Below are 24,401 nucleotides of genomic sequence, written 5' to 3' on the forward strand. Positions count from 1 at the left end.
AAAAAAGGTAATACAATGATTTCAGCATAAAGAAAAAGCAGCACAACAAATGCTACAATGATATTTAGCTACTTTAATATTAAATTAACATATTGAGATTTTTATTGAGGCAGGAAGGGGGGTTTAATTGTCTTTAAAATAATGCCACTAGCCAAAATAATCTAAAATAAGTCAACGAATAATCTAGTCAAATGCAGTGGCGGGCCGTGCATTTAAAGTTTAGGCCTTTAGTGTGATTCTTGCCATTAAGAAAACACAGTTTCACAATGAATAAGACACCCTATGCCTTTGGGCATCACACATTGTGTCGCAGCTAACTAGTAATACCAATTGACATTTTAAAAACACGTCCACGCATGAAAGCCAGAACTTGAAACGACACTTAATGCTCAAGCAAGCCTTATTTTAACAGCAGCATGACTGTTTTGTGAAATGAATGTCTCCCGAACAGACATTCAAAATCATAATTCTTCATATGAATCTACCAAGAAGGTCTATAATACCTGGAAAGATCTCTAATAATATTTGCGATTTTAATGTTGCTTGCAATAAATTTCATTTCATCAGGGTACAAAGTTATGCTGCATTCCATTCAAGTTGGATGTGAGATATTCCTACTGAATATCTCCGACCATAAGTGCATTCCATTCCCCGATATTCAGAAGATGACATTTAAGAAAACAAAACTGCAAACCTCCGTTAGCTTAGCAGTGGTTTGACTCTCATTAGAGATGTCTCCTAGCAACCCAACTGATAAACAATGCTGCAGCACTAGCATTTGTGCTTCAGGTGTACGATTATCAAAAGAGATTATAATGTTTTATACACCTGTTTCTGCAGGCATTTGTTAAACAAGCTTTAATATCATGTAATGTGGAAACAAACGCATTTATTGATATTACTTAATAAAGTGAATGTTTATCACTTACTTTGTGTATCTCCACGAGTGTCGACATGTTTGTGTGATATCATGCACCTGCATCTCGGCGAAATCGGAGTTGAGAATTTCTGTATGAGCCTACAAGTTGTAATTCTGACTTAAAGATGCATTCCATTGCACTTTTTGTAAAATCCGACTTTCTGAGTTGAATGGAACACAGCACTACTTTTCAAAATTTGACCCAACACTGAATTCTCAAGCAGCCTAATTTACACTTAGAAAACTCCTGATGTTGCTATAACAAGGTGAAAAGCACTTACCAATTTACTTGAAGTGAAAATCAGTCCTCCTTTCCTGTTTAATAAATTAAGCAATCACATGATCATGCAGAACATCTCAGGTTTGTAAATCCATAAGAATCTCTTTCTCAACGGCAATACCAGCAGTGACAGCCAACTCATCAGCAAGATCTTGCACTTTTCACTCTTGAATTACATACATCACTTAAAGCGTGATTGCCTCACTCATGGCCAGCTAGAAGGCCTCGACTGGGACATATACTAAAGATCACACCCACCAAGAACAAATAAATCAATCTGATTGGCTGATGAATCTGACGATCTGACTTTAGTTGCTCATTCATTTGCACTGTTGAGGGATTCTGTGGAAATTCTGAAGGCCTGAGGGGGTGGAGCTCAAACTCACGCGCTGCTTTGGCTAACGAGCTCAGCATCGGGCATGCGATTTGTGAAACAGTCGTCACACTTTGCTTGTAAGCATCAAGGAATAAATTCTGACTGGATAAACTTTTTGTTTTCTCTAATAATTTGTAGATTAATTAAGAGTGGAAAGTGATTAGAAATACATAGGCAAAAAGGTGATAATGGGGATCTGTATGGATAAGTTGCCTTCTGGAGAAGTATAGACTGATATCAATGCATGGAGCCGTGAGGGATGATGGTAACCAAAGTAAATGTGTGTGTTTATCTCTTTGCAGTTGGATAATCTGGACGAGCAAGCAGCTCAGATCAGGAGAGAACTGGATGGGCGTCTGCAGATGGCTGATCAGATTGCCCGGGTGAGGCTCATAATTTTATCGCTTGCACATGGACTGAGATGCAGTGGCAGTGCTTTAAACAACACTGGGATCGGTTCCATTGCCACTCAGCCAATTCAGTTTATGCACCCAAATTCACATCATTATTTAAACTGGCTGACTGCGATTTCACCAAGTAGGATATGTTCCTTGATCAATAACTTTTGTTGGCCCAGGAACAAAATTCATATCAAACAAGCATCATCACTAACCAGAGGGTAATTGTTGGTTGATGTGTTGTGTAAGCCTCAACCCCAGCCCCAATTCTTAACCCTTGACCCTAAACTAAACCCTAAACTCTGATTGGTATATTGGATTGCTGTTCCAGGAACATGTCCTACCTAACAAAATCATGGTAAACATTCAAACTGCCCCAAAAAGTTTTAAAAAGCTGAAAGCAGTCAAAAGTGCCTGGCCAAGCTTGTTAAGCTGTCTGTTTTGGGCATTTGTCGGCTGGTCATGCTGCGAGACAAGCTAAACTAGCTGAACACCAGCTTTACACTGATGGGCATCCAGCTTGAGCTAAATTTAAACCATGTCATAAATTGCTATTTGAAATGTATTGTTTTCTTTTCTTTTTTTTTTTTTTTGCTTCTTCTTTCAAACTTTAGGCCGGCAAATTCCCCAAGTTTGTGTCCAAGGAGATGGAAGCTATGTATATTGAGGAGCTAAAGAGCTCAGTGAACCAGCTGATGGCTAACCTGGAGAGCATGCCTGTCTCAAAGGGAGGAGAGTTCAAACTGCAGAAGCTTAAGAGGGGACACAACACCTCCATCATCGATATGGGACAGGAAGATGAAAACCAGCTTTCCAAGTCTGATGTTGTGCTGTCTTTCACACTTGAGGTAAAAAATGTTCTAGCCTTAAGGCATTGTTTTCATTTTGTGCTAAAGGCTTAAATACTTTCAACTTTTTTGGGTGAAAACTTGTGAAATTTTGGTGTTACTGTGCCATGTTTAATATTAACCAAACCCTGAAAACATACAACCTTGTATGCTTATATACAACCAGCTTGTGCAATTCAGACCATAAAGGTGTAAGATTTGTAATGTTTTATAGGTCTTAAAAAGTAAGCACATTTAATATAAAAGTAAGCAATTTCATTTTGCTAACTTTTTTATGACCACATTTTTTACCAAGATTTAAAGACAAAGAGTGTTTCTGATTGGCTTGTCTTCTGATTGGCTTAAGAAGTGCAGGCCAGCTCCCTCTCTAGGGCTGTCACAGAGGCAGGTTTTCTCAGAACAAATATTTAGGTGATATCTGTCAGGTTGTAGGGACATTTTATGTGTTGTATTAAAAAATAAATAAATCGCTTAGCACTTTTAAAAAGGTGCAAATGTTTGAGCCTAAATAAAAGGTTGTAAAATAATACATAATACAATAATACATCTTAACATTTTCATTGAAACACAAACAATGTTTGAATGCAGCAAACTACAAGACTTCATTTCAGCCAAAATAATTCTACAGTCTAACACTGTGAATAGTTGTCATTTGTTGACCTTTTCCATGAACAGCGTTGTCACTATATATTAGAGTCAGAGACCTTTTTTATAAAGACATGATATTGTATTACTCATCATCTCTAAGCATTGTTTCCAGACTTGCAGCTTAAGATAGCAAAAGGCCAGATTCAAATGTCGACTTAAAGGTGCATTCAGTAATTTTTTCCAAATAAAAAAAGTTTTACTCCTAAAGAAGTGAATTGTAATTTTGAAACATATGTATAAAATCCTGACCACTCACATGAGATGAGGACTCTAGTCATATCAGTAACCTTACAAAAGCTGTTTTATTCTACATGGAGAGGGTCCCCTCATGAGGTTGCCATTTTAGAATCACATGACAAGCTGAATACTACTCGCCTAATCTCATTAACCATCTTGTATTGGACACTTTCACTCTTGGATTAAATTAATCATGGCTAGTGTGAATAGTGAATTTCTACAATGGCTTCTGTAACTTAAAACTATTGATTTTGTATGATGCTGCATCCACATCATTAAGTGTCACTGTAAGTCCAAGATGACACAAACAAAAAGTTACTGAGTGCACCTTTAATGTTATTATTATTTTATAGCTCTTCAAGGTGAAGTTTCAAATTTTTTTTTATGTTAAATTACATTCTCCGGAGGCCTGTGTAGCTCAGCGTGTATTGACGCTGACTACCACCCCTGGAGTCGTGAGTTCGAATCCAGGGTATGCTGAATGACTCCAGCCAGGTCTCCTAAGCAAACAAATTGGCCCGGTTGCTAGGGAGGGTAGAGTCACATGGGGTAACCTCCTCGTGGTCGCGATTAGTGGTTCTCACTCTCAATGAGGCGTGTGGTAAGATATGCGTGGATCGCGGAGAGTAGCATGAGCCTCCACATGTGGAGTCTCTGCGGTGTCATGCACAATGAGCCACATGATAAGATACACAGATTGACTGTCTCAGAAGCGGAGGCAACTGAGACTTGTTTTCCGCCATCCGGATTGAGGTGAGTAACCGTGCCACCATGAGGACCTACTAAGTAGTGGGAATTGGGCATTCCAAATTGGGAGAAAAGGGGATATCATTTTTTTAAAATACTTTCTCCTATTCTCCTATTTCCCCAAAGAGTGTAAAAACGATGACCCTGTGATGCTTTCAAAACATTGCTTGGTTGAGTTGACCGATATGTCTACTTCTGTCTCCACCAATGGTGTGAGTTTACCCACACAACAGTCAATACTTTTACAATGTTTGGTGCCTCTAGTGTTGCAGAAATTACACACTTGACCTTATAAATTTGTGTTATATAAAGTCCCTTTCAACGCATAACACGGCGTACTGTTTTACTGCTTACTGTAATCAATCACAGACACTGATGTGTTTATGTGTGCACATGTTGCACAACCTAAACATTAACCTCACTTGTAAGATCATATCTTTTGGCTCTCTAAAAGGATTCACTTTTCATCATTTGGAATTAATAGACACCCCTCAGTTTAGATGGTGGATTTGAGTGAGAAGAGAGTGTTAAATTTAGCAATATTAACAACTTCAGTGTTAGTTTAACACATGCGTCTGTGAGGATTTAATCTTCACTGAATTTTCAGTCCTTGCTAATGCATGAATTATAGATAGGCTGCTAGTCACTTCAGTGTTAGTTTAACACATGCGTCTGTGAGATTTTAATCTTCACTGAATTTTCAGTCCTTGCCATTGCATGAATTATAGATAGGCTGCTAGTCTGCAGACAGAAAGGGCTGCAGCATATAAAAAAAGGGTTCTACTGCATTTTTGATAAATTATCCTAGAGAATATCGAGTGCCTCAGAGAAATCTCTCCTCTCCAGTCTGAGTTTTTGCAATAATTAACCCATCTTGAGTTAGCTTTTTTTTCAGGGCAGTTGATTATAATGTGGCAAGAACTTCGTAGTCACAGAGGCTGACAAAGCAGTGTTTTATGGACAGGAGTCTTATTTTGTGTTGGGGAGCAATGAGCTGGCAGATTTTATAGGTGCAATAGGTGTGTGGACTGATTTTCAGCTGGGCGTAAACAATGTGTGGCAGTGGGGGCGTGGTCAAGCATCTCTCCGGAGAGAGAGACTGGCGCAAGAAAGGCCACGATGCCACATGATACTGTAGACTTGAAATGTTTAAGTGAATGTTTGATTGTAAAGCTGTGGACTGTGAAGCTGTAAGCGTTAACGTGCATAACTAAACTCCTACCTGAACCAGGAAATCTTGCTTCTCGACTTCTCCTTTCCACTGAGAAGTGTTACACAATGCTTATTTAATGAATGTCTGAAACAAAGAAAGTAGAATAGTTATAAAAGTTTATAATGTGGTCAGAAAGTTGAGTGGTTGGCTCATCTAAGGGAGTGTACATTATAACTACTTATATACTGCAAGTTTTAAAACTCTTACCTGCAGACAGAATACTGAACTGGATTTTCCTCAATGAATGTTTCTTCTGTATAGGTGGTGATTATGGAAGTTCAGGGGTTGAAGTCATTGGCTCCTAACCGCATTGTGTACTGCACTATGGAGGTAGAGGGTGGAGAGAAGCTACAGACAGACCAGGCAGAGGCATCCAAACCAACGTAAGACACATTTATAATCTCAACATGGACAAATATACAAAGGCTTAACACATACCCAAGGCATATATTAATAATAACATACAAGGCACATTCTAACACTTGTGCAAGATGTGTGTCATTATGTAGATGCAAAAGCACCCTTTACCATCTGTATTGCGACGTGCCCGGTAAGCCCACTGCTTTCAATGAGAACCGTTTGCCGTCAATATATTGACGTGAAGAGTTTTATTATTATGAATTAAATTGGGGTATAATTTTGTCATCATGACATGACATGTTGGGGTAAGGTTTTCAATTTGAACTCAGCAACATTTATTAGTTTGTAGCGGTTAATGTTTAATCTGTTGTTTTCTGTGCACATTCTGCTTATCTGAAGTGACATTTTTGTTCTGGTTTTCTTCTTTTTTTTTTTTTTTTTAAGATGCAGACAAGGGTGAAAAATAAACAGCAGCAATAAACAAAGAGAAAGAATAATATATATATATATATATATATATACATACATATATATACACACACCCACACACACACACATACTCACACACATCAAATTATTGTCAGGTTTTTGAACATAACACACAGAAAGCAGTAAACCCAAGAAGTCTTTATTAATAAAAGTAAAATGCAAAAACACAAAACTTGGCTCAAAAAAACAGAAAACCTGGAAAACCACTAAAAAGGGCTGAAAATAAAAGACCCATGATAGGGCAAAAACAAAAACTAACCAATCAGATACATTTTTTTATTAAAAAATAATTTTGAAAAAACATAGACGACCGACCGACCAGAGGAAACTCACAACATGTAACAGAAGGGGAACAATGAGAGATGAACCAGCACAGAACTGAGAAAAAGAAGGGAATATAAAGGGGAGAAATCAAAAGGGCAAACGAGGAGGGCAGGTGAAGAAAACAACATGATCACATGGGAAGTCGTAATGCTGTTTCCGAAAGTTCCAGCACCCTAGGATTGGCAACAGTATGCCGATTTACTGACATGCCCTATCTCCCATCAGACATGTTTGGAATGGCTCCACAACTGTTACTTTCCCTCGTGGCATGACTGGTAGCACGTTGCATCAGTTGCACCAAAGCAAAGTCTTTCTAGCAAGTCAGTCCACTGTCGGCTATCTTTGGAATTCTCTCGGGAGGCTATTTCCAGTCATGCCAGTGCAGCTCCTATCTGCTTGAATAGGGAAAGAATGAAATCTCAAGAACGGTTGGTCAAGATTACAATCAAAGTACATATTTCAAATCAGCAATACAATTTTATAATACCGGAATCATAAATTGTGCTTCTTTACCTCAAAGTACGCTAAAGCTTGCAATTTTCATGGCTTGTACAGTTAATGCGCATGCGCTGATTGACAGGCGATGTCTCGATCTAAAAGGTGATTGGCTCTTTTACCTGTATGGCAGGACTTCCTTTCTACATCTGTTGACCGTTGGGCGCTAGAGCTCCTGTGACAGGAGACCACAGTTCAATCCCCATTCAAATGTGGAGGTAATCACATTAGTATAAACGAGTGTGATAAGGAAATTGCATTTTTATTCCAAACATTGCATTTTGTCTCTACTATTGGTAAGGTCAAAATAAGCATTTCTCTTCACAGTTACACCCTGTATAGCTGCAAAAAATTATCTTTACATCTGGCTTCTGGCGACTTCTCCTGCTGTAGATCTAAATGGATGTCACACTTGTTTATATGCTCTAAAACATTTACCACTTTAGACTCTGGGGGCAGTGTTTTAAAATTCAGTCAATGTATACCAATTTCGGCTAAAGAAAAACAGCACACAAATTTTATGTGATATCACGTTGGAGAAAATGAACAATTGATCAGGCAAATGAGGGGGTGGGGCCATAAAACAAGACATGGAACAGAAACAAGCAGAGTGACACATGCAAAACACAACAGAAAGTCAAAAATAATGTATATATCAAGAGTGTCAGGATCCTGCCACTAAAGAGAAAACAAGACAAGACAGAGATTACTAGGAACCTGACACATATACATTAGAAGAAAAAAAAAGGTCTGTTCTGGTTTTCGTTTTTGGATGATCAACTAAAACAGAACCCTGTGTGATGCTTTCAGTTTAACAATAAAGACAAGAAGTTTCTTTCATTAAAGTTGATGTAGGTGAGGTTCATATTTTAGTCGACCAACCACAAAAACAAAAGGAAAACACAAACGTTCTATGAACTTCTACAGGAAACTAGCTTTATAATCATACAAATTTCAATGTTGTTTGCGTCATATTGATGGCAAAGGTTTCTTGTTGTTGAAAGCAATGGGCTTACCAGCAGGGTGCTTGCACAAGCAACAGTGTTTGACACTTGGTAATGAGTACTAGTTGAAATATCAGTTGATTAATTGGTTGATGTATATTGGTTTATCACTGTTGAGCTATAGTTTAGTTATAAGTCATCGTACCCACTTTACAATATTATAACATAATCAGAATTGTGTTATAAAGTGATATTAAATGTATTAGCTTAACAAGGTATTAGTCATAGTGTTTTGACTAGCTTATGCAAAACACTGTTAGCCCTTTACAAAAGTAGCATGGAATGGTTAACTGCCCTAACATGTAATGGTTTTCTAATGGCAGTGCAGCTTCAGGTGCTGTGTCCTCCAACTCGATCTCTCTTATTTGGCCAGAGGCTGTTACTCGAGGGATGAGCACATGATGTGCTGCTATTTTTGGTCCCCTGTTCCATCATTGGATCAGATGCCAATTTACAACGAGCTAAAGAGAGAGAGTGGCGGAGCGAGCTCGCGAGAGAAAGAATTCGAGAATACGAGCCTCCATGTCCCCTCAGAAAAGTAATCAGCTGTGGAGAAACTGATTAGGAGTGCATATCCCAGCGGAAGGGGGAGCGGGAAGAGAGAGAGAGAAAGAGAGAGAGAGCCTCTAGCACTCCTGAAGAATATGATGTGACATGAGAATTAGCATTTTTAGATTCTATCATCACACGCACGAACACACACACACATTATGGCACGCCTTTGACGGCAATAAAATCTGTTTCATAAATAAGGTCACCCTTCAGGCCCCTCAAGAATGACGCATCATTCTGAAGGACATTCTCTCTTTTCTTCTCCCTATTTTATATCTTTCTCCTTCTTTCCATCCCTTATAGGGCTGTGTAATATAGCTTTTCTCTTGGCAGTGTTTCATACATACAGTATCTCTGTATTAATGCATATTTATAGAAATTGCTTCAGGGGGTCTTTTTGAAATACTATTTAAAATAATCAATGTTCTTTTCACACTGTTTTTCACAAAATAAACACAAGGAATAATGATAATTACTCATTTTAATTTATATGCACCACTACAATAAACTGTTATAAACCACAATATTTACATTTTAATATATGAAAAGTTTCACGGAGAGACTTTAACAGACTTTAACGGCATTTTTGCTGCTGAAATTCAAATTAAACATGAGACTTACAATCTCTGCCTTAACGAATGTGAAACGACTAGTGTGAAAAAACTAATGACATGGGGCCCTATTTTTAGAGCGCTATGCGATATGTCATTCACGCAAAGTCAGTGGGTATGGCCATTAAGCTGTGGTATTTTTGTGCAAGCATACGCTAATTCTGGAAAGATTGTGGGTTTGTGCAAGTGAATTTGGCCAAATTATGCACAATACACTAATGGGCTGGGTGAAGTGCAATTTAATTCTGAGGTTCTTCTCCGGTTATTGCACCGTCAGCGTCCTATTATATAATCCATTCCCTGTAAAGCACCAGCAGTATAAACAAAGACAGCATATTCATAAGAATTTGGTAGTGTAAATGGGCTGTATGCAATGAATTAGAAGAATAGAAAAATGGAATTACGTTCTTTTGTGCATTAACTGCTTCCTTGTTAAATGTCTGGCATATTTGTAGTGACAAACTCCTTTTAAACACATGGAAAATGTGGTCCTCGTCAGGATTTGAATGTAGGCTCCGTTAAATTATAGAGAATGTAAGTATTATTAATCAAATTGATTTACTGACACACAAATCGTGGCTAGTATTAACAATGATTTTATCTGCCTTCCAGGTTAGGCTGTGGATGTTTTCATCCACATTTTTGAAGAGCCAAAAATGTATTCATTTATTGAAACATGAAAAACTTAAACCAAAAATTTCAAAATTTTTATATAAATGATCACCTCCCCAAATCCAAACATTTTACCCTCTCCAAACTTCTTCCACCGGCCCCTTTTGCAGTGATAAGAATTCCAATAAAACGGCTACAACAGTGATTGTCAGGAATTAATTTGATGTTCCACTATATTTTCAGAGTTTGTACATGAACTTTATTACCACCTGCTGGTGGAATCTCCATGCAGATGTAGGAACTGACTTTGCAATGAGAAGAGAGGTGCTTCTGAAACATCTTAGCGCAATGACCTATTCCTCAGGAAAATAGTAAATTGCTCTCCCACCCATGCCCACTTGCACTTTGTGCTGGCATGAAAATTGCCCTTAGAATAAGCGCTCTTGAAAATTATATAAGGCGTGGCACACAGTCATTGCGCATAGCACTGCGCTTAGCGCGGTCTCGAAAATAGAGCCTAAGGTCTTTAAGAAATTTAATTGTCAAATAAAAAGCACTTTAAAATCATTATGATATTTTAATTTGACATGGACAGCAAATTCATTGCAAATATCTTGTGTATATTCAGTACATTTCCCAGCCCTATTTCCTCCTGTATTCTTCTGTATCCATGATTTTGGTCCACTCTTTTTCACTTTTTGTTTCTTAAATTTCATTTTACTCTCTCTCTCTCTCTCTCTCTCTCTCTCTCTCTCTCTCTCTCTCTCTCTCTCTCTCTCTCTCTCTTTCAATTGTAACACACTTAGCTCTTAGCTATGAGTCATAGAACTTTGTCTATATTCATATATTCATGCTGTCACTGGCAGTTGGAATCAGGGAGAATTGGCTCATTTTGGAAAAGCATAAAAGCGCTAATGGACACATCAAACAGACATGCTGAAGGAGAAAGATTAAGAGGAGGACACAGAGAAAGAAGAGAAAAGGAAATTTGACAGTCTAGAGTTTAGACGTACTAGAGTGTTATGCAGTCAGTTGTTCAATAATAAACATACTTTACAGTCCCACTCCCAAAGAAGAGGACTTTGTCAGTTCGAACCAGTCTGGCCATTCTCTGTTGACCTCTCTCATCAACAAGGCATTTCCATCCACAGAACTGCTGCTCACTGGATGTTTTTTGTTTTTGGCACCATTCGGAGTAAATTCTAGAGACTGTTGGGTGAAAATCACAGGAGATCAGCAATTGGACTCAAGATGGCGCCGAGTATGACCACTCTTCCATTCTGCATCTGCCCGTTTACAGGCAGAAACTGAAACAGGAAGCACCCACCCTCAGAACGATCCAGTGCTGGTCAGACCAGTCAGACTCTGTGCTACAAGACTGTTTTGATCACACGGACTGGGAGATGTTCCGGTCCGCCTCTGATGACGACATTGAGCTTTACACTGATAGCGTAATGTGTTTCATCAGAGAGTGCGTAGAGGACGTCGTTCCGACCAGAACAATACGGATCTATCCGAACCAGAAGCCATGGATTAATAGTGATGTTCGCGTGGCACTTAATGTGCGGTTCGCGTGGCACTTAATGTGTGGACCTCCGCTTTTAATTCCGGGAACGCGGAGGAGCATAAACAAGCCAGTTATCAGAACAGCAAAACATCAGTACAGGAACAAAATTGAAGGACAGTTAACACCACCAACTCTAGAAGCATGTGGCAGGGAATTAACATCATCATAGACTTTAAAGGGAATAAATACTCCGCCATGAACACTGCTGCATCTCTCCCAGATGAGCTAAATACTTTTCATGCTCATTTTGAGGGAAATAACAACGCCCTCGCGGAGAGAGCTTTTGTGGCTGAAGCTACAGAGGTTAGTTCACTCTCCATCTCTGTAGCGGATGTAACCCGATCCTTCCGGTGGGTGAATATCCGCAAAGCTGCGGGTCCAGACGACATTCCGGGCCGCGTCATCAGAGCGTGCGTGAACCAACTGACATTTTCAACCTTTCCCTCTCTTTGTTGTAGTCCCCACATGCTTCAAAACAGCCACCATTGTGCCTGTTCCAAAGCAATCAAAAATCACTTGCTTAAATGACTGGGTCCTGTTGCTTTGACCCCCATCATCAGCAAATGCTTTGAGAGACTAATCAGAGATTACATCTGCTCTGTGCTGCCTCTCTCACTAGACCTATTGCAGTTTCCTTACTGCAACAACCGCTCCACTGATGATGCCATTGCATCTTCAATACACACTGCTCTCTCCCACCTGGAAAAAAGAACACTTATGTGAGAATGCTGTTTGTAGACTACAGCTCAGCATTCAACACCATAGTGCCCTCCAAGCTTGATGAGAAACTCTGGGCTCTGGGCTTAAACAGCTCGCTGTGCAGCTGGATCCTGGACTTCCTGTCAAGCAGACGCCAGGTGGTTAGAATAGGCAGCAACATCTCCTCATCACTGACCCTCAACACTGGAGCCCCACAGGGCTGTGTTCTCAGCCCACTCTTGTATTCCTTGTACACACATGACTGTGTGGCAACACATAGCTCCAATGCCATCATTAAGTTTGCTGATGACACGACGGTGGTAGGTCTGATCACTGACAATGATGAGAGGAGGTGCACACTCTGACACACTGGTGTCAGGAGCACAACCTCTCCCTCAATGTCAGTAAGACAAAGGAGCTTGTGGTGGACTTCAGAAGAAAAGACAGAGAACACAGTCCCATCACCATCAATGGAGCACCAGTGGAGAGAGTCAGCAGCTTCAAGTTCCTGGGTGTCGACATCACTGAGGAACTCACATTGTCCATCCACACTGAAGTCGTTGTGAAGAAGGCTCATCAGCGCCTCTTCTTCCTGAGACGGCTGAGGAAGTTTGGAATGAACCGCCACATCCTCACACGGTTCTACACCTGCACTGTAGAGAGCATCCTGACTGGCTGCATCTCCGCCTGGTATGGCAATAGCACCACCCACAACCGCAAAGTACTGCAAAGGGTGGTGCGAACTGCCAGACATATCATCGGAGGTGAGCTTCCCTCCCTCCAGGACATATATATCAGGCGGTGTGTGAAAAAACCTCGGAGGATCATCAGAGACTCCAGCCACCCGAGCCATGGGCTGTTCTCACTGCTACCATCAGGCAGGCGGTATCGCAGCATCAGGACCCGCACCAGCCGACTTCATGACAGCTTCTTCCCCCAAGCAATCAGACTTTTGAACTCTTGATCCCCCACGATCAAAATACATCAGCACTGCACTTTATTACTCTTACTCTTATATCTCACACCGGACTGTCATAAATTATATTATTATTATATTATATTCTCTCTTAACACAACCAATAGAATAAGTTCCTTGTCCCTTCGGACTTTGTATATGACAGAGTGAAGGAGGCACACCGGGAGAAATGCGTATTTGCTTTTTGCAGGCCAACTGTGGACCATTGCATCCACTTCTAGCGGAGCTTGGGACTTGGAGTACCAGCCAAATCCTCAGGACAGTCTGAGGATGAAGTCTCTATTCGCTCGGCATCACTCCTTAGGGACAGACCATAGGGTATTACAGTTCTAAAAAATCTCTATTGCGTTTTCTGTGATATTGGAGCGTGTAGCATTGTAGTTCCCTAGCTGTCACTCACTTGATGTTGTGTCGATGTAGTGACACTAGGAGTCACTCTTGGGAGCCCCAAACACCTCTGCTTTTTTGAAAAAAAGGCCAATGGGAATTGGCGAGTGGAATTTGCATGCCGCTCCCCCGGACATACGGGTATAAAAGGAGCTGGTATGCAACCACTCATTCAGATTTTCTCTTCGGAGCCGAGCGGTTGTATTCAGGGCACTGAAATTCAATTCCCTCCAAAGACGCACCTCAAAACTGCTGGATTTACGGCACATTTCAGCAGCTTCTCCCCCTCTGCACCCGTGGAGTGCAGAGAACACCCCTGGGTGCTTCAGCAGAGCGAAAATAAGAGAGTATATTCTAAAAGAGTATATTTTCACTCACAAAAAAGTGCGGCACACACGGAACATCTTTTTGAAGATGCCTTCCCGTTTGTGTGGTATTCCTGGTTGCGGTCGTTATCTCTCCACTTCTGATGGCCACGATCTCTGTCTTACGTGTCTGGGCACTGCCCACGTGGAGACATCGTTCGTGGATGAGTCATGTCCTCATTGCGAGAACATGCCTCATTGCATCGTGAACTGCTGGGCAAGTTTGCTTCGAAGGCAAACCGCAGGAAGGGTCTGTGTCGAGGTAAGACCGAGACGTGGAAGTATGCGTCCTTCAGGTCTACCGCCGTGAACCAATCTTGATGCTGGACGCTTGCTAGAATGCATTTTTGCATCAGCATCTTGAACAGGATGGTAAATCTCACACTCCTCACGACCAGGCCCCCCCCCCCCTGCGAATTCCCCTGAGGAAGGACCTTCTTTCTCAGGGACAGGGCACCATCTGGCACCCGTGACCAGACCTCTGGAATCTCCACATCTGGCCCTTGGACGGGACGCAGAAGACCTAAGTGGCCTACCACCCATGGTGGTAGACACAATCACTCAGGCTAGGACTCCCTCTACGAGGCACCTGTATGCCTTGAAGTGGCATCTGTTCGCTAAGTGGTGTTCTTCCTGATGCGAAGACACCCAGAGGTGTGCAGTCGGATGGGTACTTTCCTTCCTGCAGGAGAGGCTGGAGGGGCGGCTGTCCCCCTCCACCTTAAAGGTGTATGTAGCCGCTATTTCGGCTCATCACGATGCAGTAGATGGTAAGTACTTGGGGAAGCACGACTTGATCATCAGATACCTGAGAGGTGCTAGGAGGTTGAATCCCTCCAGACTGTGCCTCGTCCCCTCGTGGGACCTCTCTGTAGTCCTTGGGGGTCTACGGGGAGCTCCTTTTGAGCCCTTGGAGTCAGCTTTCAAAGTCTCTTTGAAGACTGCCCTCCTGACTGCGCTCACTTCCATCAAGAGGGTAGTGGACCTGAAGGTGTTCTCTGTCAGCGAATCGTGCCTGGAGTTCGTGAGGAACTGTGAGGAATGGTGTTTGCCTGCCCGCTTATATACCGGACAGCTTTATGCCTTAAAGTGCGGTGCTTAAACACCATAGCCAATCTTAGGATTGGCGTTATTGTAGAAGGGTTTCAACTAGGTCATCGGAAAAGGATTTCCCATATGTGTCAGCATGATGCAATGTCGAGTGAACTGAATCATAAGGGAACCATGGTTTACTAAATAAAAACTATGGTTTCTGCTAAAAAAAAACTTGGTAGGGGGTAATCACACCAGACTTTGAGCATGCAGAATGATTCGGACAGTGGACCAGGGTATGATGTCACATGAGAGGGCTTCTGGTATAAATAAATAATAATTTACAAATCACATTAAATTAAAAATGTTAAAATATGCTGTATATTCACTTACAACAATAAAAACATGCAGCTTTAAAATATTATTCTTTGTATTGAGCCAAGAGGCCAGTGTGTGATATTTCAATCTTCTATAGACCATTTCAAGGACTATTCGTCGGTTTAAGGAAGTGACGTCTTTGTTCTTTTAACCTTTCCTACTAGTTGTCATAGTCATTCAAAACAACAGCAGGAGGCTCTTCATTCATAGTGACTTTTACACAATTAATGTTATTAACATTAACACGATTGTCATAAAATATGATTATTAAAATGTGGACCATGTTGTTCGGTGGCTGGATGCTCCCTGGATGCCTGAAACTAATGGAAATTAAAGTGTTTAAATCTCTGAAAAGCAACGTAAAATGTATGCTTGAGCCTTTGCATTGAAGCAAAAGGGCTGGGTACATGCAGTACTAACAGTAACAACTCTAGCACACATCTTATCTTTGGGAGGTGAATGAAATTTAAGTGAAATAATAAGTTTGAGAGGTAGAGCTCTAAAAGGGACTATAGATAACGCTTATTATAATTAATGAAGCTGCTCAAGTAATTTACTATTACATTTAGTCATTTGGCAGATGCTGTTATCTAGAACGACTTACAAATTAGGAGCACAAAAAAAGAAATTGTATCATAAGCTTGCATTTCCAGTCTCCCACAGTCTGATGTGTTTGAATGGAATACAAAGTGTAATGTGACCAGGGGCCGGTTGCATAAACATAGCCATTAACTAAAGACTTCGTCTAACAATTAGTCTGACCAGCTAAAGACGCCATAGCAAGCCTGCTGCATAAAAATAAAACAACTCGTGAGCTTTTCTTTAGTAAGACAGTCTAATTTGCATTGTATTGTGGGAAAAGTAAGACAATGAACCGCTTAATAAAATGGCTGACTGAGGACACTCAATACAGTTTTCATTCGCTGAAAATATTTGCTTAGAGGAATACAATGCTTCAAAATTGATTCTAATGAACAAATTTAGTGATTTTAACCCAAATAATAAAAAACACAAAAAAATGTGTTGCCATCGTTGAAGTAAAAGTCTTCTACAAAGTCTCTACAGAAGCCCGTTCTATCCCTCAAATGAAGCCCCCACTAGCTCAGTCAGAGACTTTTGACTATAGCCCCTTTCACACATACAGCCTTTTCCAGAAAGTTCACTGCATTTTTCAGGTTAGAGGTCGTGTATAAACACAACCTTTTTGAAAATACTGGTAAATTTTGCTCTGGTAATTTAGATTTCAGTGTTCCCCCATTTAAGTAGATAGGAGCTGCACTGTCATGACTAGAAATAAAAAAAAAAAAACCTTCTGGGAGCGTTCCAAAGATGGCCGCCAGTACACTGACTTGGTAGAAAGACTTTAGGTGCGTCCCAAACCATACCCTTCTGCACTATTCTACGACATTTTGTAGTGTAAGTAGTGAGAGTAGTATGTTTACACTGAAAATGTAGCAAAAAGAAATGTACTTTAAGTACCCAGATGATGCACTTTTTCAACCATCAAAACGGAGTGTGGAATGTTGAACACTTCATGCACTCAGCGCACACGGCTTTCCATACATAGCGGAAGGGGCGGGGTTACCTGGCTGCACTGCTGATCTGACAAAACAGTTATATAATGAAGAATGTAGCAGCTAGCAAAACTTCAGTGGATACAGCACTTTACAAATGTGAGTTGAATGCTTTACCATCACCCCAAGCTGTGTGAATATGCACGTTGTTCAAGATGCAAGTATTGAACTGAGGTTGGCTAATACGCTAAAGCTAGCAGCAACATATCACGTGCGCTTGAAATGTCACTTCAGTCAGCTGTTAAACGGCAAATGCTTCCATGCAGTAAAAAACTGTTAAGTGTTCCATTTGGGATGATACTACACTTTGAAATATATACACTACATGGCTGAGTGCATAGAATATTTTGTAAGAGCATAGTGTATAGTGTGTCATTTGGGACACAGCTTTTGGCTCAGCTGAGTTGTTTTCCATGGCAAAATGGAATGTAAACAAAAGTTAGCCAAGGGGTACGTTGTCTTACATTTTAGCCTCAAATTAGACTAATCTAAGTTTTTATGCAACTGACTGAAAAAGTTAAGACCAAAATTTTAGACAACTATCTAGTAAGACCAGTCTAAAAATATTTTATGCAACCAGCCCCAGGACTTTGCTACAGTCATGGTTAATATTACTGTAGTAAAACCATGTTTCATAAGGGCTGTTTGCTTTTAGTTTTTCTCCATTTTGAAAACTTTGGGGTAAATGTGTAAAATTTAATGGAAATACCTTATATTCAGGGTATCAATTGATTCAAACTTTTAACTGAATGAATTATATGTGCCGATTAATTAATCAAATTAATCACAATTAATTGCATATTCCCAAACTGTCTTCATAGTAAAGACGTTACTATAACTACATTTTTGCAAACTGTTTTTTATGTTCTTCGTTCTATGTACCCCTGCAGTTTTCTGGTGAAATAAACACTAGGGGTGTTACAACAACGAGTTTTATTCACTATCGCACAAATCACCAGTAACACGGCAGATTAACACTTTATAAACTGTTATTTTTTGGTCTGTTGCCCACACAGTACTATTTTATTACATCAAAACACTATTACAATAACGTATATTTTAACGCTTGAATTAAATAACCAACTGCAAATACAAACTTATTCAAGCATGACTAACCTGCGTGGTGGCAAAACTGATAGAAAACGGGGGTTTGATGTCAGCAAAGCACGCAAGTCGGCACGTGAGCTGAAAGTGTCATAGATGTGACCTCGAGATATATATATATATATATATATATATATATATATATATATATATATATATATATATATATATATATATCAGGCATGTGCCATGGGCTTTGAGACTGGGCAAGCATCAAAGATTTTTAATACACATTATTAAATGCTGAGCCCAAAACAAATTATACGGGTGAGTGTAATGTTGCGGAAATGTTATAGTTGTAAATTGTTGCCTTAGAACCCACCAGTCAATGGAAACAATGTCACAGTGGTGAGTGTTTTCAATTCAGGACAGTAATATTGCTCATATCACACAAATGAAAGATTGTCATATATTGAGCCGAGCATGTTTTTGTCCATTAAATCATACAATGAACCATAGTGCCAGAAGAGCTTGCTTTGACATACAACAAAAAGAAAAAGTTTCAACATCATAGGCCTCACACATCACCCTTCCCACAGTTCAGAACCACTGAAATGCTAAAGTAATTAACTAATCTGACCACCAAAGACAACAATCTTAACCTGAATGCACAAGGTAAATGTAATGTAAACACGGCAGTCTACATTCCTTTATTATTATTTTTAAACAGACACTGTGCCCTAACATTAGAACTATAAAACAGACATAACACAGGAAGGACATGATTGCCAGATCACTACTTCATAGCCTCAGACTGACCAGAAACAATGACCTAGTATCTATGACCTAGTGTCAGTAACACAGATTTTTAATATAGTAACTTACCTTTACTTAAACACAAAATCCATGCGTCTCTCTTCTCAACATCTCCGTCACTTTGTTGTAAAAGTTGTCCGCTTTTTGAAGTTCAGATAGCCTCTCTTTCTCGATTTAAAAAAAAAATGAACTTACTTGCCAAATCCGCATAGGTTGTCGATGCTTAATAATGCATTAGTTACGTGAACTTGAACGTGTTGACACAAAACTAAAATCTAGCCTATCAGATAGCATGACTGATGGAAGGAGTTTCTGACTGGATTATTCATTTTGGTGAGCATGCTTACCATGGCCATTTGTAGTAGCGGGCATGACTTTGAATGAACATAAAGTGTTGAATGAAAGGCCGGTAAACAATGCTTTAAATCAGAGAAAGCATAAAATATAGTGCTTATGCCTGGGGGTGACGCCAAAGCAAATAAATGAAAAACTGTCTGTGCTGCTCAACTGAGATGAAAGATGTCGAATTTGAATGAAAACTGTAGTTTATATTAACAATTATATTTAAATATTTCATAGTGTCATTTTTCTTTTTACCCCTCTGTTAGGTAAGCACTGCTTATATGGATGGCAAGTCCCCTCAGTAACCAAAAATAAAACCACCTCCCTAATATTGCATAGCCAAAACAGTGCCAACCCGCATCTCAGAATAGCATTCTGAGATGGTATTCTTCTCACCACAGTCGTACAGGGCGGTTAACTGAGTTACCATAGACCAGTGGTGGACTGGCCATTGGGAAAACCAGGACTTTTCCCGGTGGGCCAGCCACGAAATGGGGCCGCATGGGCCGCCGCGTTATGCGGAAGGGGGCAGTAAGATGCAGAAAAGGTCAGCAACTCTACTCGAGGAGAGATTAGAGGTAATGTATATTCCAGGGTGTGAGATGGCAACGACTGGAGCAGAGAGAAACAGAGGTGAGAAATCCTGGTGAATGGAGCTGATGGTAATAACTGGAGCACAGGAAAATAGGCAAAAATATCCAGACTAAAAAATACAGAGAACAGCGTGAGAACACGAGTAACAAAGAACACAACAAGAGAATGATCCGAAACTGACTCACACAAAAGGGCTGTATATAAGGTAGAGAGAAGATAGTGTGCAGGTGCCGAGCTAATCAAGTAGTGGCTGGTAAATGAGTTCGTCTGGCTCTGATCCAAGTGCGACATCACCTCTGGATGAACGCATGTGCGGAGGAGACCGCGACTTCGGGTTCCAGTGTTGAAAACAAAGGTGGTTGGTAGCCTAAACTAACCTGAAATGGAGAAAGGCCCATGGATGATGCTGGCAATGAGTTGTGTGTATATTCCACCCACATGAGCTGCTGGCTCCAAGACATAGGGTTGTGAGAGGCAACACATCGTAAAGCTCTCTCTAGATCTTGGTTAGCCCGCTCGGCCTGTCTGTTGCTCTGGGGATGAAAACCAGAAGTAAGACTAACAGTAGCCCCCAGTAGTTTACAGAACTCTTTCCAAAATGGAAACAAATTGGGGCCCCCTGTTGGAGACCACGTCAGTTAGGAGGCCATGGATTCTAAATACATGATCAACGACAGCAACCGCTGTCTCTCTAGATGAGGGTAATTTGGGTAGAGGGATGAAATGCACTGCCTCCGAGAATTGGTCCACCACGGTCAAGATGACCGTGATCCCCTGTGAGGGGGAAGGGCTGTAACAAAATCAAGGGCTATGTGGGACCAGGGTCTCGAAGGCACTGACAGCGATTGAAGGAGTCCAGCCGGAGGGGTACAGGAAGACTTGGAAACAGCACAGACAGAGCAGGAACCAACAAATGGGCGAACATCACGGGCCATGGATGGCCACCAAAACCTCTGCTTGACAAGAGCCAGGGTACGCCCGACTTCAGGATGGCAGGCTAACTTGGAAGAATGGCCCCAATGGATGACGTCTGAGCGAACTGATTCCAGAACAAAAAACCGACTTGGTGGGGTTTTAGATGGGGGCATTACCCCTTGTAAGGCCGTGCGGACCTTCGACTCGATCTCCCAAGAAACCGCCGCCACCACAATTTCGGTAGGAACGATGGAATCTGGGGAGGTCGGTCACTCGGAATGATCAAAAATACGAGACAGGGCGTCCGGTTTGATGTTCTTAGAACCTGGACGGTAAGAGACGGTAAAGTCAAAATGACCTAAAAAAAGAGCCCATCGAACCTGCCTGGAATTAGCAGAACGGATGTATTCAAGGTTTTTATGATTGGTCCAGATGATGAAAGGTACACCAGACCCCTCCAACCAATGGTGCCATTCCTCCAAGGCTAACTTGATAGCCAGCAGCTCATGGTTGCCAGTATCATAATTTCGTTCAGTGGGAGAAAGACGATGGGAGTAAAAGGCGCATGAATGCATTTTGTCATCAGAGGGACTTCGTTGGGAGAGTACCGCACCTACCCCCACATCTGACATGTCCACCTCTACCACAAACTGAAGAGAAGGATCGGGGTTGATTAGAATTGGGGCCGAAACAAAGTGGCCTTTGAGTTTGGTGAAGGCTAATTCGGCCTCCTGAGACCACCAAAACTCAGTTTTGGCAGAGGTGAGACCAGTCAGAGGCACGGCTAGTTGGCTGTAATTGCAAATAAAACGCCGGTAGAAATTGGCAAAACCCAGGAATCTCTGCAGGGCCTTGCGAGAATCCGGGGTTGGCCAATCCACCACAGCCTTAACCTTAGCTGGATCTACCTGAATTCCCTCCGGTGACACAATGAATCCCAGAAAATTTACCGATCGGGAGTGGAACTCACACTTCTCAGCCTTGACATACAGCCCATTCTCTAGCAGCCGTTGGAGCACTCATCTGACATGCTGAACATGTTCCTGGAGAGAATGGAAAAAATCAAAATGTCATCCAGGTAGACAAAAATAAACTGATCAAACATATCTCTCAGCACGTAATTAACGAGAGCCTGGAAGACTGTTGGCTAGATCAAAAGGCATTAAGTATTCAAAATGCCCCCTAGGGGTGTTGAAAGCAGTCTTCCTCTCATCACCCTCCCTTATGCGGACCAAATGATAGGCGTTGCGGAGATCCAATTTCGTGAAAAAGTTGGCTCCCTGCAGATGCTCGAACGCCGAAGACATCAATGGCAAAGGGTAAGTGTTCTTCACCATGATGTCGTTCAGCTTACGATAGTCAATACAGGGACGAAGGGAACCATCCTTCTTATCCATGAAAAAGAACCCCGCGCCAGCAGAGGAAGAAGAGGGCCTGATGATCTTAGCTGCCAGAGATTCAGAAATGTATTTCTCCATGGCCTCCCTCTCAGGAGCTGAGAGCGAGTATAAACCACCCTTAGGGGGACACGCACCTGACTTAAGCTCAATAGCGCGATTGTAGGGACGATGCAGAGGAAGAGAAGCAGCACGGGACTTACTGAACACCTCTCTCAGGTCATGGTACTCCACAGGAACACAGGAACATCCACCAGCTCATCCTGCAACACAGAACAAGACACAGGTGAAGGAGAAGACAAAAGACAAGCAGAATGACAGTAAGTGCTCCAAGCCAATATTTTGTTTCTGGACCAGTCAATGTGGGGATTGTGTGAGGATAACCAGGAGTGGCCTAAGACAACTGGAGCCAGGGAAGAGTCAATGACATAGAAAGAGGTGAGTTCAATGTGGTTACCGGAAATGATGAGTCTGATGGTGGTGGTGACCTGGGTGATTTTGGTTAGTTGAGTGTTACAGAGGGTATTAACTGGAATCTTGTGCTCGAGTGTGGAGGTAGGAATCTTGAGGCATTTGACCAGGGATGCATCGATGAGATTAGATTCTGCTCCGGAGTCTACCAGGGCATGACAGGAATGATGAAGGGTATCCCACTGCAGCCGTACCAGGATGAGAGTAGATGAAGAGGGTTTATGTAGAGAAGATCCACCCACCAATAACCTCTGGACTACTGGTGGGCTCTGTCTTTTAACAGGCAGAAACGTAACATATGACCAGCATATCCACAATACAAGCAGAGACCATGAGTGCGTTGTCGATCCCTCTCCTCCCGGGTCATCCGAGCTCTGCCCACCTGCATGGGTTCTCCTTCTGATGACTGGCTGATTGCACCGTGAAGACAGGAACTCCTAGGTGGCGGAGAGACGCTGGGAGTGTGCTCTGGACGAGAAGCTAGTGCCAAGCGTGAGCGACGTTGAAGACGTGAGTCCACTCGAATGGTGAGGTCGACCAACTCATCGAAGTTCTTGGGTAAGTCCAGAGCATAAATCTCGTCCTTGATGCGATCAGCCAACCCATGCAGGAATAAGTCCCACTGTGCCTCCTCGTTCCAGTTACAGCTGGCTGCCAACGTGCGAAACTCTATGGAGTAATCAGAGACAGACAAAGTACCTTGTTGTAGTTCCGCTAATACTTGGGCAGCCCCTCTGCTGTGCGCCGAACTGTCGAAGACCTTCAGTAGCTCACTGGAAAATGACTGGAACGTGGAACAACAAGGATGTTTCTGATCCCACATGCCGTACCCCAAAGGCAGGCTCAGCCTGACAGTAGTGAGATTACATAAGCCATCTCGGAACCTTCAGTAGGAAAAGCAGATGGCTGCAAAGCAAAAGCTAGAGAACACTGAGACAGAAATGTTATGTGGTAGTTCGGGTCACCTGAATAGCTCGCTGGTGGGTTGATGCGAGGTTCGGATCGAAGCGTGGGCGGCATCGCTGGTTCTATAGACGTTGGTGGTGGCGGTGTGGGTGCAGGGGACTCACTGGGTGCTGGACTCTGTTGGACGATAAATGAGAGTTCGGTGAATCGTGCCGCCAGAGCCTCGATGGCCATCCTGGTGGTTTTAGCCAGTTCCTCTTGTTGGGTGATGCGTGATTCCTGGTTGGTAAGATATTGTTGTATCTGAGCGAGTCCTGCTGGGTCCATCTTGATTGGATCGTTATGTCATGATATAAATAGGACCCAGACGCAGGAGTAAAAATTTAACAAAGTTTAATGAGTGAAAAGTTCAGGTATATGATGAAAAAATACGAAGTAGCACAAACAACGGAACAGTCCAGAGATGAGGTGGAAGAAGATGAAGGTGAAGAACTCTGATGGCGGCAGCTGCAGCAGGGAGAGAGTAGAGGTAATGTATATTCCAGGGTGTGAGATGGTGACGACTGGAGCAGAGAGAAACAGAGGTGAGAAATCCTGGTGAATGGAGCTGATGGTAATGGCTGGAGCACAGGAAAATAGGCAAAAATATCCAGACTAAAAAATACAGAGAACAGCGTGAGAACACGAGTATCAAAGCACACAACAAGAGAACCATCCGATACTGAACTCACACAAAAGGGCTGCTTATAAGGGAGAGAGAAGATAGTGTGCAGGTGCCGAGCTAATCAAGCAGAGGCTGGTAATTATGCTGCCACGTGATTAACT

The 24,401-nt window shown here is 41.8% G+C and overlaps 1 protein-coding gene across 7 annotated transcripts in view; it reads left to right on the top strand.

Annotated features, from left to right (window-relative positions):
• Positions 1-24,401, top strand: part of cadpsb (Ca2+-dependent activator protein for secretion b) — a 168,130-nt gene that overhangs the window by 72,498 nt on the left and 71,231 nt on the right. For all 7 annotated transcript variants that reach the window (XM_051712681.1, XM_051712677.1, XM_051712678.1 and 4 more), the window contains exons 4-6: positions 1,878-1,958; positions 2,588-2,821; positions 5,928-6,049. In XM_051712681.1, coding sequence (XP_051568641.1) covers positions 1,878-1,958; positions 2,588-2,821; positions 5,928-6,049 — 437 coding nt within the window. The remainder of the gene's footprint in view (positions 1-1,877; positions 1,959-2,587; positions 2,822-5,927; positions 6,050-24,401) is intronic.

Source organism: Myxocyprinus asiaticus, chromosome 12, assembly GCF_019703515.2.
Source record: "Myxocyprinus asiaticus isolate MX2 ecotype Aquarium Trade chromosome 12, UBuf_Myxa_2, whole genome shotgun sequence".
Lineage (NCBI taxonomy): Eukaryota > Metazoa > Chordata > Actinopteri > Cypriniformes > Catostomidae > Myxocyprinus > Myxocyprinus asiaticus.